The sequence below is a fragment of the Wickerhamomyces ciferrii genome, contig 00107 (genome assembly GCF_000313485.1).
Source record: "Wickerhamomyces ciferrii WGS project CAIF00000000 data, strain NRRL Y-1031 F-60-10, contig 00107, whole genome shotgun sequence".
Classification (NCBI taxonomy): Eukaryota; Fungi; Ascomycota; class Saccharomycetes; order Phaffomycetales; family Wickerhamomycetaceae; genus Hansenula; species Hansenula ciferrii.
In genome coordinates this window covers 1-12544 of record NW_011887633.1, presented here as the reverse complement: position 1 = coordinate 12544, position 12544 = coordinate 1, and the positions used below count along the sequence as shown (strand labels likewise).

Below are 12544 nucleotides of genomic sequence, written 5' to 3'. Positions count from 1 at the left end.
TTTCAACGAAAACACAAATTATAGGTGAACAACAACTATATTTCAACTACCAACCTGATCTTGTTCAGAGGCAAAACTTTGTGTGTACAATTAAATTCCTCCATTGGTTTTGATTTAATAATTGTTGCTTTTGGATACACAATTTTGACCATCAATAATGCCACCCTCAACAGATCAACCCACAAGTGTCCTCAAAACAAATGCTCACATAGCTATTGATCCAGTCACAGTTGTCATCAAAGAATGTTTACTGATATCATCATCCATGAGAAAGACATCCAAGTATTCCCAATCAGGGGTTGCCGCCATTTTAGGAAATGGAGGAAGTGAGCTGTTCAGTGAAGATAATGAAACTGCTAGATTTGGTCTCGGTTCAAATACCAATGGACCAACAAACAATTCTATAAATGATCCTTTATTATCTGGATTTATACAATTGAGATTTATGTTAAACAGTGCCCAGGACTTGCAAGAAATTGACTCATTGACATTACTTCAACCTTTCTTGTTGGTGATAAAGTCAAGTTCAACAACTGGTGCAATCACATCACTAGCGTTGGATTCATTATCGAAATTCTTGAGTTATAACATCATTTCATCAGAATCCAAGAATCTTCTATTCACATTAACACATATTATCAGTTCCCTCACACATTGTCGTTTTGAAGCTTCTGAACAGTCGTCTGATGACGCCGTGTTATTAAAAGTTCTTAATTTGCTTGAGACCATAATCAATTCAGAGCTTGGGGATTTACTATCCGATGAAGTTATATATGAGGTTGTGCAGACTTCATTATCGTTAGCATGTAACAAAAGAAGAAGTGAAGTATTGAGAAAAGCTGCAGAATTATCAATGTACAGTGTTACAGTCAAAATTTTTGGAAGATTAGATGCTATCGAACCAGAGCAACATCATCATGTTGTAGAGGAGACACAAGATTACACAAAAAACCAATTGGTTGAGTCCATAGGTACGAATGATGATGTTGGTTTATCTAAAAAGTCATTTGAAGTTACAAACCAAGGAAATAAACCATTTGGTCTTACTGCTGTGAAACAATTTTTAGGTATTTTGATTTCAATGATTGCACCTGAGAATCAATTCAAACATACAGAATCAACGAAAGTTTTTGCTTTTTCATTAATATCCACAGCTGTTGAAATGACTGGGGATAGATTCTCATCATTTCCAAGCTTGTTGCACTTGGTTGCTGATCCGGTCTTCAAGCACACATTGAATATTATTCAAAACGTCAACTCTTTACCAACTCTTCAAGCAGCTTTACAGCTCTTTACCACATTAGCTCTCACTCTAGGTGATCATTTACAACCACAAATTGAGCTAACATTGATTACAATTTTTAAAGCTACATTACCACAAGATGAAACCAAGAAGAAACCAGCAGCAAGTGGTAAGTCCACCCCGGTTGAGCTTAATCAAAAGTCTCTTTCAGCTAAAGAGCTCTTAGTGGAAGAAATTTCAATTCTCTGGACTAGATCTCCATCATTTTTTATTAATTTATTCATCAATTACGACTGTAATTTTCATAGAAATGATTTGACAGTGAGTTTTATTAGCTTTCTATCACAACTATCTTTACCAGAAAGTGCATTATTCACAACAGAGAATGTTCCACCGATCTGCTTGGAGGGTATTGTATCATTTGTTAATAAACTCTATGAGCATATCAAGATTACTGATAGAGATGATTTAAAAGAACCACATGAATTATTTCTAAAGAAACAAAAGAAGAAAGAATTTATTGGTGCTACTTCGATTTTCAACAAGAAACCAAAAGATGGTCTTAAGGCTTTAGAAGATAAAGGATTCATCAAGTCAGCTACTGATTTGGATGAGGTTGCGACATTTTTCTATGAGAAATCAAGTAGATTGGATAAGAAGGTTTTGGGGGAATTTCTTGCTAAACGTGATAATGTTGATGTACTAAAGCATTTCTATTCCTTATTTGACTTCAAAGGTTTAAGAGTAGATGAAGCTTTGAGAATAATTTTGAAAACCTTCAGACTTCCAGGTGAAGCACAACAAATTGAAAGAATTGTGGAAAATTTTGCAGGTAGATATGTTGAGTGTCAAAACTATGGGCAATTCAGCTCTGCTGTAAATGAGGGTGCTAAAGAAGAAGATAATGATGTGAATGGGGATTTCACGAAAGAAGAGAAACAATCAGAAGATAATATCGAAACATCAAAAGCCTCATTGGAAGTTATAGATGTTGTTTCAGATGAAATCCAAGAACCAGTTGAGCCTGATGAAGATGCTGTTTTTGTTTTGAGTTTCTCAGTGATTATGTTGAATACTGATTTACACAACCCAAACATCAAAGCGCATATGACTCTTGAAGATTATAAAAAGAATTTACGTGGTGTGTATAATAAAGGTGATTTCCCTGCTTGGTATTTGGAGAAAATATATCAATCAATTCATGATAAAGAAATTGTTATGCCAGAAGAGCATCATGGCTCATCACAATGGTTTGATGACTCCTGGAACAATTTAATTGCTGCGAATATCTCAGTTACTGATGAGTTTTTTGCAGTGGAGCAATTCAATGTTAACGAGATTGCCAAATTCAATGAAGCACTATTCCAATCTGTTTTTGATTCTATTAGTGATACAGTTTTCAAAATTTTTGAAATTGCAGTTGATGACCAAATTATTACAAAAATGATGACCACTGTTGATAAATTAGCTCAAATTTCTTCATTCTATGATTTAAATGCTTACTTGGATAGATTAGTTTTGAAACTAGCAGAGCTAACTAGCTTGACTGAACCAGCTCAACCACTTGATACATCATCAAGAATTAAAACTACAAGAATTAAAGTTGAAGGTGGTGAATCTGTTACTGTCAGTGAAACATCTGTTGCTTTTGGTAAAGACTTTAAGGCTCAAATCTCAACAGTGGTTTTGTTCAGAGTGTTAGGGAGAGATTATCAGAAACTTGGAGCTGGTATAGAAAGTGTCTTCAAAATCATCTCAACATTGTACCAAAATGGGTTGATTGAACCTGACTTATTCCCTGAATTCCAATCCAAGTATAAACTTGCTAAGTTACCAAAAATAAGGCCTGAAGTTTCATTAACTAGATCATCTGTTACGAAGGGTTTATTCTCAACTTTTGCATCATATTTGAAGGGAGATGACGAACCAACAGATGAACAAGTTGAAAACACATTATCCACATTAGACTGTATCAAATCATGTGGGGTTGATAAATTATTTGAGAATCCAAATATCACTTCTAGTAATGAATTTAGCATTCTTCACTCTATTATTGCCGCGTTACCACAAGAGCATACTCCAGAAAATGAAAATTCGTTTGAGCCAGATGTGTTTTTCCATTTAGAAAGTGCACTTGTGCTTACATTAGAATCAAATTCAAGCTCACAAGATATTTCTAAATTGATTAGCTACATTGAAAAAGTTGAAGCTAATAAAGAAAATAAAAGATTGAATCAATCAATGCGTTTGAGGTTATTGACATATAAGTTGATTCTTTTCTCTGGGTACACAAGCTCTGATACCAAACCAATTCATAACACAATCGACCAAATCACAACTGTCGATAGAACACTTTTGGAAAAGAAATCAGCACAAATATTACAACCTTTGTTTACATTAGCACATTCAGGATCATCACACAGTGATTCTGTTTTGACTTACGAAAACTTCTGGAAAGTGCTTAGAAACATTGCTTCATTATCTCAATATTCAAATGCAGTTTTTATATTTATTGAAGGTTTATTGAAATCATCACCAAAATCCATTACAAGTGTTAACTTCATGTGGTTACTTGGACTGTTAGATGAAATTTCTTCAGTTGGTGCAATTGGTGGTCAATGGGAATCCGAATATGATAGTTTAGTTAAAAGTGGTCATGTTGTTGATAAGGAAAATCCATATCAGGAGATTGTTCAATTGTCATTAAGATCTATAAGTTTAACAGCACTTCTGATTGACATTAAAGATTCTCTTTCCAAGGAGGAAACATATGCGTTGATTCAAGCATTAGCACATCAATGTGTGAATCCATGTCATCAAATTAGATCATATGCTTTAAGTTCTTTAGAAGATACTGTCTTGAAAATTGAATTAACTGATCAAGTCACTGCAGGTGGTATTTTTGATTATGGTTTAATTCCATTATTAAATGAAGATGTTCCAAAACGTGATATTTTGGGTACAATTTCCAAAGTTTATATTCACTCTTATAAATTAAAGAAAGCAGATAATGAGATTTTTTTGAAAATTTTAGATATTTTCAATCAATATTTAGAAGATCCAGAGATTGAATCTGAATTACAAACATTGATTTCAGAAAAAAAGAGCATTGATAAAGAAAATGGAATCGGTGGGACTGAAACACCTGTTGTTAGTCAAGAGGAGTTTAAATCAGAAGATCAAGCAAAAGAGCAAGTTACAAAGGATGAATTGAAAGCTAATGAAACCGCAGAAGAGAAAGAAAACGAGGAAAATGTTGAAGAACAAGATGCCACAAAATTAGAGAATGACGTAGAGTAGTGATTATTATATATTAATGTACAATTCAAAAAAAGGTATTATGAGATTTAATAATATGCGTAATGTATTCGACTACAATAACTTAATATTATCCAAAAGTGGTTGGGATTCATTTCAACATCTTTATATATTATTATTCAGCTTGATCATCCACTAATTCTAATAAAATTGAAGCATTTTTCAATCCAGCATCATTAATTGTTTCATCTAATTTATTAAATAAATTTTCCCTTTGACTTGTTAAAGTAAACAATTGACCTTCTTTAACTTGATCCACTGTTGCTTTTAAAACTTCATATATTACTTTAACTTTATCATCTGTATTAAATCTACGAACACGACGTGAACCATCACCAAGACGAATTTGAACACGAGTTGTTGTTGTTGGATTATTTTCAGGTTCTGGATGATCAATTGCCTCTATTTGTTTGAATTTATCTTCATCTGATAATTCTTTTGGTTTTTGTTCATCTTCCTCGTCATCATCTAATTCTATCGGATCTGATTGATCACCACTGTTTAAGATCTTAACATCATCTTTATCATCTGGATTTTTACTTCCTAAAGATTGTTGAATTGCTAATTCCATTTGTTGTTCTTCAGTTAAAGTTGAAGGATCAACTTTCTTTTTATGTTCCACAGTTGGATTTATATGACCTGGATCTAATGAAAATTGATCCAAAAATTCTTTAACTTCCTGGATCCAACTATTAACTGATGGTACTTCAGACCACATTTTCAATCTTTCACCTGTAAGTGGATCTAAAATTGCAATATGTGGATAATCTTGGAAATGATAAAAATTTGAATAATCTTGTCCACTTGATGAATCATGTTGATATTGTAAAAAAATGAAATTTTCTTTAACAATGTTTTTTATACTTGTAGTTGACCAAAAATCTCTATTTAAAACTTGACATTGAAATTCACCATTATTTTGAATATTAACCATTAACCATCTTTTTTCAGCTCTACCTTTTTGTTTAGCCATATTTAAATCTATTTTTTCAATCAAATCAAAAGGTGGACGAAATATTCTTGCTAACCTTCTTTGAGTTTCATTTAACCCAGTGGAAATTTCTTCACCATCACTATCAACTTCAACAACTCTATCATCTTCATCTGAATCTAAATCATCTCTTTGATTGAAAATCCCTGGTCTTCCACCACCAAAGAAGTTATTTGGTGTTGAAGATCTTTGTTGATTTAATAATCCATTAAATGAACCACCAATCCCACCAAAAGTACCTGGAAAAACACCAAATTGATCATCACCACCAACTAATCTTTCATGAACCGCAGCATCTGGTGCTCTTGGTTCATTTTGTTGTTGATTCTGGTATGCTTCATTTTGTAATCTTTCAGCTAAAGCAGCATCATCTTCATCATTAGCACTATTGAAATTATTTGAAGAAGAAGAAGCAACGCCGCCACCTGATTGTTGTGCAATTGAAGGACCATGTTCGAAAAATAATGCAATTGCAGCTTCTAAATCACCACCACCCATCTCTAGGAATGTTTCTGCAGCTTGGGCATCTGAAGAACCTGTGATTGCTAAGAACGTATCAACTTGTTCAGACATTATGGGTTATGATATTTAGCGATTTGACTTTATGTATTATAAATATAGTATTTTTTCTTTGTTTTCTTGTGTCTTCTATATGTTATGTAATTCAATTAAGATTATATGATCAATTTATACTGATTGAGTAATGTCTCTCATAAACTAAGTGAATTCCAAATTCTTCTCTTGTAATGATCTCAATATCTTGTGGCAATTTGAGTATTTTTATGATGTTGTTTAAATCCCGAGCGAGGAAAAGCGTTATGAGCACGGGAGTCCGAATACTATCATTTATTAACTATATATCAACACTTTGAAGACCAACAACTTCATGATGAGAGAGGCTTTTATTCTACATTTTGTTAGGTGAATCAAGTAACGAATATGTATATAATAGATCTACAATCAATGGCAAAAATTAACATTATTCATTTATACTCAATCCAGTTATATAATACAAATATAATATACTATAATAGAACTCCTTCGATGTTTAAATTCTTTCTTAAATTTCTTTAATACTAACAAATTAATAATCATTGTGGTTGTTGTTGAACTTGTGGATATGATGCAGTTGTTGTATAAACAGGATATTGACCATATTGTGGTACATTACTAGCATAATAAGTAGTCTGTGGTACTTGTTGTGGATTATAATAACCTGATGGTAAAGTTTGTTGATATTGATATTGAGTTTGTTGCAAATAAGGTGATGGTTGTTGAGGTTGTTGAGGTTGACCATAAGCTGCTTGCTGCTGCTGCTGCTGCTGTGTTTGTTGTTGTATATAGCCTTGATGCGATGGATGTTGATATAATCCTTGTTGTGGTTGTTGCTGTTGTTGTTGAGGAATATATTGTTGTTGTGATTGAGGTGTTTGTATTTGGGATTGAGATTGTTGTTGTTGTTGTTGTTGTGGTTGTTGTTGAGATTGAAGACCTGGTGATGATGATGATGATTGTTGTTGTTGTGGGGGTAAATTTGGATAACCAACATAAATGGTTTGATTAGCTTGATGACGCATTGGTAATTCACCTTTTGGTTGGATATGAGTGAATCCAGTATTAGGTGTATTATTTTGAGATCGAGAATCTTGTGGAACTTGATGTTGTTGATGTTGTTGTTGACCATTTGGAAATTGGAAATTTATACCAGATATACCTCTTTCTTCAATTTCATTATTAACTAAATCAGTCATTGTAGTTGGACCAATAGATTCTTTCTTCAAAGGTTGTTCTTGATATAAATAATTAGCTTCAATTTTTTCTAACTTTATTGGGATTTGAATTTTATTTTTAATTAAATCTAAATCATATTCAATTTCATTTTCAAAAGCTTCAAAAATTGGTTTTTTATCAGTACTGAAAAATGTATTAAATTTTCTAACTCTTTGATCAACTTTTTTAATTTGTTCATTTGATGCATATCTTGAATTTTTCCTTTCACCAACTTTTTTAGTTGAAATTTTAAATCTTTTATCTAAATGACTTAATTTAGATAATTTATCATCATTATAATAATCATTTTCTAGGCGAATCAGGTCTTGAGCTGTTGATGATCTTATTGATTTTTTCAAATCCATACGATCTTTTATACTTTGTCTCCAAACTAATTCAACGTTTGATCTTGTTGAATTTTCAATTAAATCAGATTCATAATCATATTTTGATTTTAAAATTTTTAATTTAGATCTATAAGGATCCAATATTTTTTCAAAAGATTCAGTAAATATGGGTATATTTTCTAATGGAGGTGATATTGGAGTTCCAGGTGGTGGAGATGTAGCTCTTTTAATTAATTCAGATTGTGAAGCATTTTTCCTGCGTTTATTTAATTTTGATTCAGCTGTACTTATAGATTCTGAGCTTGTTTCTTGATCTAATAAAGGTAAATTATTCAAGACGAATTCTTCATAATCATCATTTTGTTTTTTCAATTGAAGTTGTAATTTTTCTATATTATTCAAAAAAGTTTCCACTCTTGATAATCTTGAATTTCCAAATTCTTTTGCTAAATTTTTATAATCACCTTGTAATTTTTTTTGTATTGATTCAATATCATTGATTTCATTCAATTCATCTAAATTCTCTAATATTTGATCAACATCTTGAGAATTTAAAGAATCATCCATATTTATAGATGATAATTTCCTCTTCTTTTGAAGTGATATTTCATCTTTTGTTTCAGAAATAGACATTTTTGCCAGACAAGATTATGTTCACTTATTACTAGTATTCACACTTATGATATCAGATCTGCTTTTTATTGTTTTGAATAAGGCTATTACCTAAGTTTCTTTGTTAAATTGTTGATATTGTTGACGTTGAAGCTGGAAACACAAGAATAATGCAAAGTGTTTAGGGAAAAAGAAAAAAAAAGCTTTCTGCAAATCGGATTCGGAAATTTCGTGTAATTGACAACTGGATAAGCGAAAATATGGGATTATATCTGGGTTGTTTTAATCCTGATTATCTTATGATTTGAGTGATTATGGGATTGAATAGTTGATGTAGTTGTACTCTGTGTGTTTGTTAGTGTTATTCTCGAGTTTTCAGGGTTAAAATTGGGTACGAATTGCAAAGAATCTGACAATGTTGAATCGATCGATAAAGCACTGGAGCAGGAACCAACTGGACAGGAAATTGTGCACAGCTAAGTCAGGACAACTTTGGATTCTTAAGACACAGATAGAGAAAAGTGTATAGATGTTCAACTTACCTCGATTACTGACTTCAGTTTGTAAATATCACTGTTTCAATCTGATTGTTTCTCTTTGTTTCTTCAATTGATTGTTTCCAGTTTCAACGCATTTTAAAGCCAACATATAAATTTACACATTGGCTATTTACCCGTGGAATTTGTGCAGAATGGGAGAAGGGCTTAATTACAAGTGAGTTTACTCTTGATGTGAGGAGCTAGTTCTACTGATATATTGGAATTAAACGAATGGTAGTCAAATAATTCTCTATATCTTTTCATTATATATGTGCTAGATCTTGTTTTAGTTAATCAGCTATACAAAGTTTAGTGGCTTGAATGTTGGAACTCAGGTACATCAGTTGCTTTCAGATTTTGTCGCGCAACAGAAAATCAACGATCTGTTCAACTCTCATTACAACACTTGTAGACCATTAGGATGATAATATATATATATCAAACCATAGTAAATGGTAAGAGTAGCTATTGGATACCTAGCACATGGCATTTCAATAATCATGAACACACGATCAAAGTATACTCAACTTGTTTAAGCTTTCAATGATGCAGGGTTAATTTTGCGCGATCATCTCGTAATTTTCAGATGTTAAAGATTTGATGGCTCTACGAGAACAAAGTTGACCATGGTAAGCAGGATTGGGATATGGTAGAGTAGAATATAGCACTTTTAATAGCCTCCATATTCCCTATGTACTTCACTAGTTTCTCTGCCCACCGTAACCAAAAACTGGTAAAACTAAGCTTTGAATTGTTGAGTTCTTATTTAACAAACAGTAAAACGCGCTGAAAGCCTGAAACTTAAAAATGTTCACTGTTTATTTTTTTTTAGATTTTACGTTTTTTCTTGCACACAAAAACGCAATTCCCATTTATAGTAATTGCGAATTCTAATAAGACGAAAAAACCAAAATCGGTAATTTTGCGCGATTTCTAATTAAATTAGAAAAAAAATTATAAGCTGGTAAAATAGAAACCGTTTAAACTAGTATAAAACATTATTTGATACTCAATCCATCAAAAATTATTTCACATAAATTATAACAATGGAAAACGAAGAACTTATAAAGCAATACATCACTGCACTTGATGCTTCTCTTGATGATTTAGAACCAGCTATCAAAGAATTAAGTGCTAAATCATTTGAAGATCGTATTAATGAAACTTCTGATGAACATGAAAGAATTAAAATTGCAAATGGTTATGCTTATATACTGACATCTTTATCATTTGGTAAGTTATAATACACCCAGTTTCAATCTGAATTATATATTAACATACATTATAGCTTATTTAAAATCAAAAGGTATTGATACAAATAATCATCCAATTTCAAAAGATCTTGCAAGAGTTAAATCTTATATGAATAGAGCTAAAGAAGCTAAAGAACCAAAGAAAGGTACGTATAATCATATCAACTCTCATAAATGAATAAATCATACTAACATACCCATAGAAAATAAAGTTGATACTGCAGCTGCTAAACGTTTCATTGAAGCTGCTTTAAATAATGGTACAGGTAATTCAACAGTGATAACAGGAACTCCAGAACCTGCAATTAGTTCAGCTTCATTCCAAGGTAAACATACAAAATTTCAACAATCTGATAATGATTCTGATGAAAAAAATAATAAAGATAATAATGATAAAATAAGGAATAAACAAAATAAAAAAATTGGTAATAATGATAAAGTTAAGAAACCAAAAAAGGATAAAAAAAAATCAACAAAATGAATGCCACCACCTGATTCAATGGTATAATTTCAATCATATAACATCTTAAAATAGATAAAATTATTCAATAATTGTAGTTTAATTTATAGTATAGTTTCCCATCACTCCGGGTTAATTATATTTCCTGCTTATTTAATCAAGATTTTGCTGATCGCGAATATTATTGACTCTTATTGAAAATGAGAATTGATAGACAGATATCAACAACATTTTGAAGGAAGAGTACAATTGGATTAGTTAATTGTCTGAAGCTTTCAAATAATCCTTAAAGTTTATAATTCAGATCACTTTTTGGGATCAAATATTGCAGGTCAATTATCATCAATCAAACTAAACATTAATTTCTCATTAAATTAATAGCTGCTCTTCTTGCCCCACCCTAATATTCAAAACATGACAATATTTTCAACTTTATCATCATTTTTCCGTCGAAATAGAAAGAAAGTAATCATTAGTTCAAGTATCATTGCAATAATATATTTTGGTATTGGATTTTTAAAACAAAAATTTATTGATTATCAATTAAAATTAGCTGAAGAAAGATTTTCAAGGGAACAAATTCGTAGAAGATTTGAACAAACTCAAAAAGATTCTTTATATACCATATATGCTTTGGTTCCTGTTTTAGCCTCTCCTATTTTTGATAGTTTACCTGTGGAAGAGATTACTAAAGCTTTACAAGCTAGAAGATTAGATAAAAAGGGTCTTGGAGGTAGTGGAATTGGTGCTAGTACTATTGGTGATGATAATTCAAGTACAACAACTGAACAACAACAACATCAAGTTGTTGATGGTGAAACTAGTGAGAAGAAAACTAAAAATGAATTATGGAGTGATTTGAAAAGTCAAAGTTTAACAAGATTTTTAACTTTATTATATTCAAATGCTTTATTAATTTTATTTACAAGATTACAATTGAATATTTTAGCAAGAAGAGAATATTTAGAAGATGCATTAAAAGTTGCAGCAACAAAACATGGGTTTAATGAAAGAATTGATTTAGTTGATAATACAAATAATGAAAGTTTATTTTATGTTAATGAACAAGCTTATTTATCATTTAGTTGGTGGTTATTAAATCGTGGTTGGATTCAAATTAGAGAACGTGTTAAATCTGCTGTTGATGAAGTATTTGAAGAAATTAATCCAAGAGCTGAATTATCATTAGATGATTTTGCTATATTATTAAGTAAAACTCAACAAATTATTGAATCACCAAATACCAATAATAGTAATAATGAATTAGATTTTATAAGTTCTGTTTTATTACCACCAGAAAATTTAGAAACTTTTGTTGTTCAACAAACATTAGATGAAGAAAACATTGAAACTTTATCAAAAGATAATACTATATTACGTACATTAATTGATGAAACTAAAAATTATGTTCAATCATCATCAAGTCTTATTGTATTAAGTTCATTAATCAATGTTGGTATTACAACATTATTAAATAATATAGCATTAACTTTATCATCAAGAGATCCATCACAAGAATCACCAAATGAAATTAAAGTTAAATTAGCAATTTTATTAGCAAATATTACAAAAGCATCAAATGATTTTAAAAATGGTACAAGAAGTGATTATATTAATAATATGGATAAAGTTACAGAATTAGATGAATTGAGTGCTAGTGTGTACTCTAATTTTGAAATATGAATCAGATATTTTGTGATAAAACTATAATTAATTATGAATTTATATGAGAGACTATGCAGTTTGTGTAGCACTTATAGTAGCCGCGAATTTCCTATACCCCTAAAATGACCTAATGGTGACAATATCCACTGGAACAAGAACATAATAAATGAGGCTAACTATTGATAATATGGAACTTGATCTATTAATTCCAATAAAAAAGTACATCAAATAAAAGAATGCTCTATTTGAAGTGAAATATAGTTAAAAATCCGATATGTACTATACTAATAGTAGAGTGCAAAAAAAACTCTAGGCAGGGCTCCGGCAGGAGCCGGCCTGGCGCCCG

At 31.0% G+C, this 12544-nt stretch overlaps 5 protein-coding genes across 5 annotated transcripts; 3 read left to right on the top strand and 2 right to left on the bottom strand.

The window, feature by feature from the left end:
* Positions 1-157: 157 nt before the first annotated feature.
* On the top strand, positions 158-4543 carry GEA2 (Arf family guanine nucleotide exchange factor GEA2; the record flags this gene model as incomplete). Its single annotated transcript, XM_011275780.1, has 1 exon — positions 158-4543. One exon carries the CDS (start codon positions 158-160, stop codon positions 4541-4543), a length of 4386 nt encoding a protein of 1461 aa, XP_011274082.1.
* Positions 4544-4676: 133 nt separating this feature from the next.
* UBX5 (DNA protein crosslink repair co-factor UBX5) lies at positions 4677-6125 on the bottom strand (the record flags this gene model as incomplete). The annotated part of the gene is made up of 1 exon (XM_011275779.1): positions 4677-6125. The coding sequence occupies one exon, from the start codon at positions 6123-6125 to the stop codon at positions 4677-4679; it is 1449 nt and encodes a 482-aa protein (XP_011274081.1).
* A 518-nt stretch (positions 6126-6643) lies between these two features.
* Positions 6644-8302, bottom strand: BN7_3622 (uncharacterized protein; the record flags this gene model as incomplete). Its single annotated transcript, XM_011275778.1, has 1 exon — positions 6644-8302. The coding sequence occupies one exon, from the start codon at positions 8300-8302 to the stop codon at positions 6644-6646; it is 1659 nt and encodes a 552-aa protein (XP_011274080.1).
* A 1564-nt stretch (positions 8303-9866) lies between these two features.
* On the top strand, positions 9867-10554 carry LRP1 (Lrp1p; the record flags this gene model as incomplete). Its single annotated transcript, XM_011275777.1, has 2 exons — positions 9867-10053; positions 10286-10554. The coding sequence occupies 2 exons, from the start codon at positions 9867-9869 to the stop codon at positions 10552-10554; spliced, it is 456 nt and encodes a 151-aa protein (XP_011274079.1).
* A 393-nt stretch (positions 10555-10947) lies between these two features.
* Positions 10948-12216, top strand: PEX3 (Pex3p; the record flags this gene model as incomplete). Its single annotated transcript, XM_011275776.1, has 1 exon — positions 10948-12216. One exon carries the CDS (start codon positions 10948-10950, stop codon positions 12214-12216), a length of 1269 nt encoding a protein of 422 aa, XP_011274078.1.
* Positions 12217-12544: the final 328 nt, after the last annotated feature.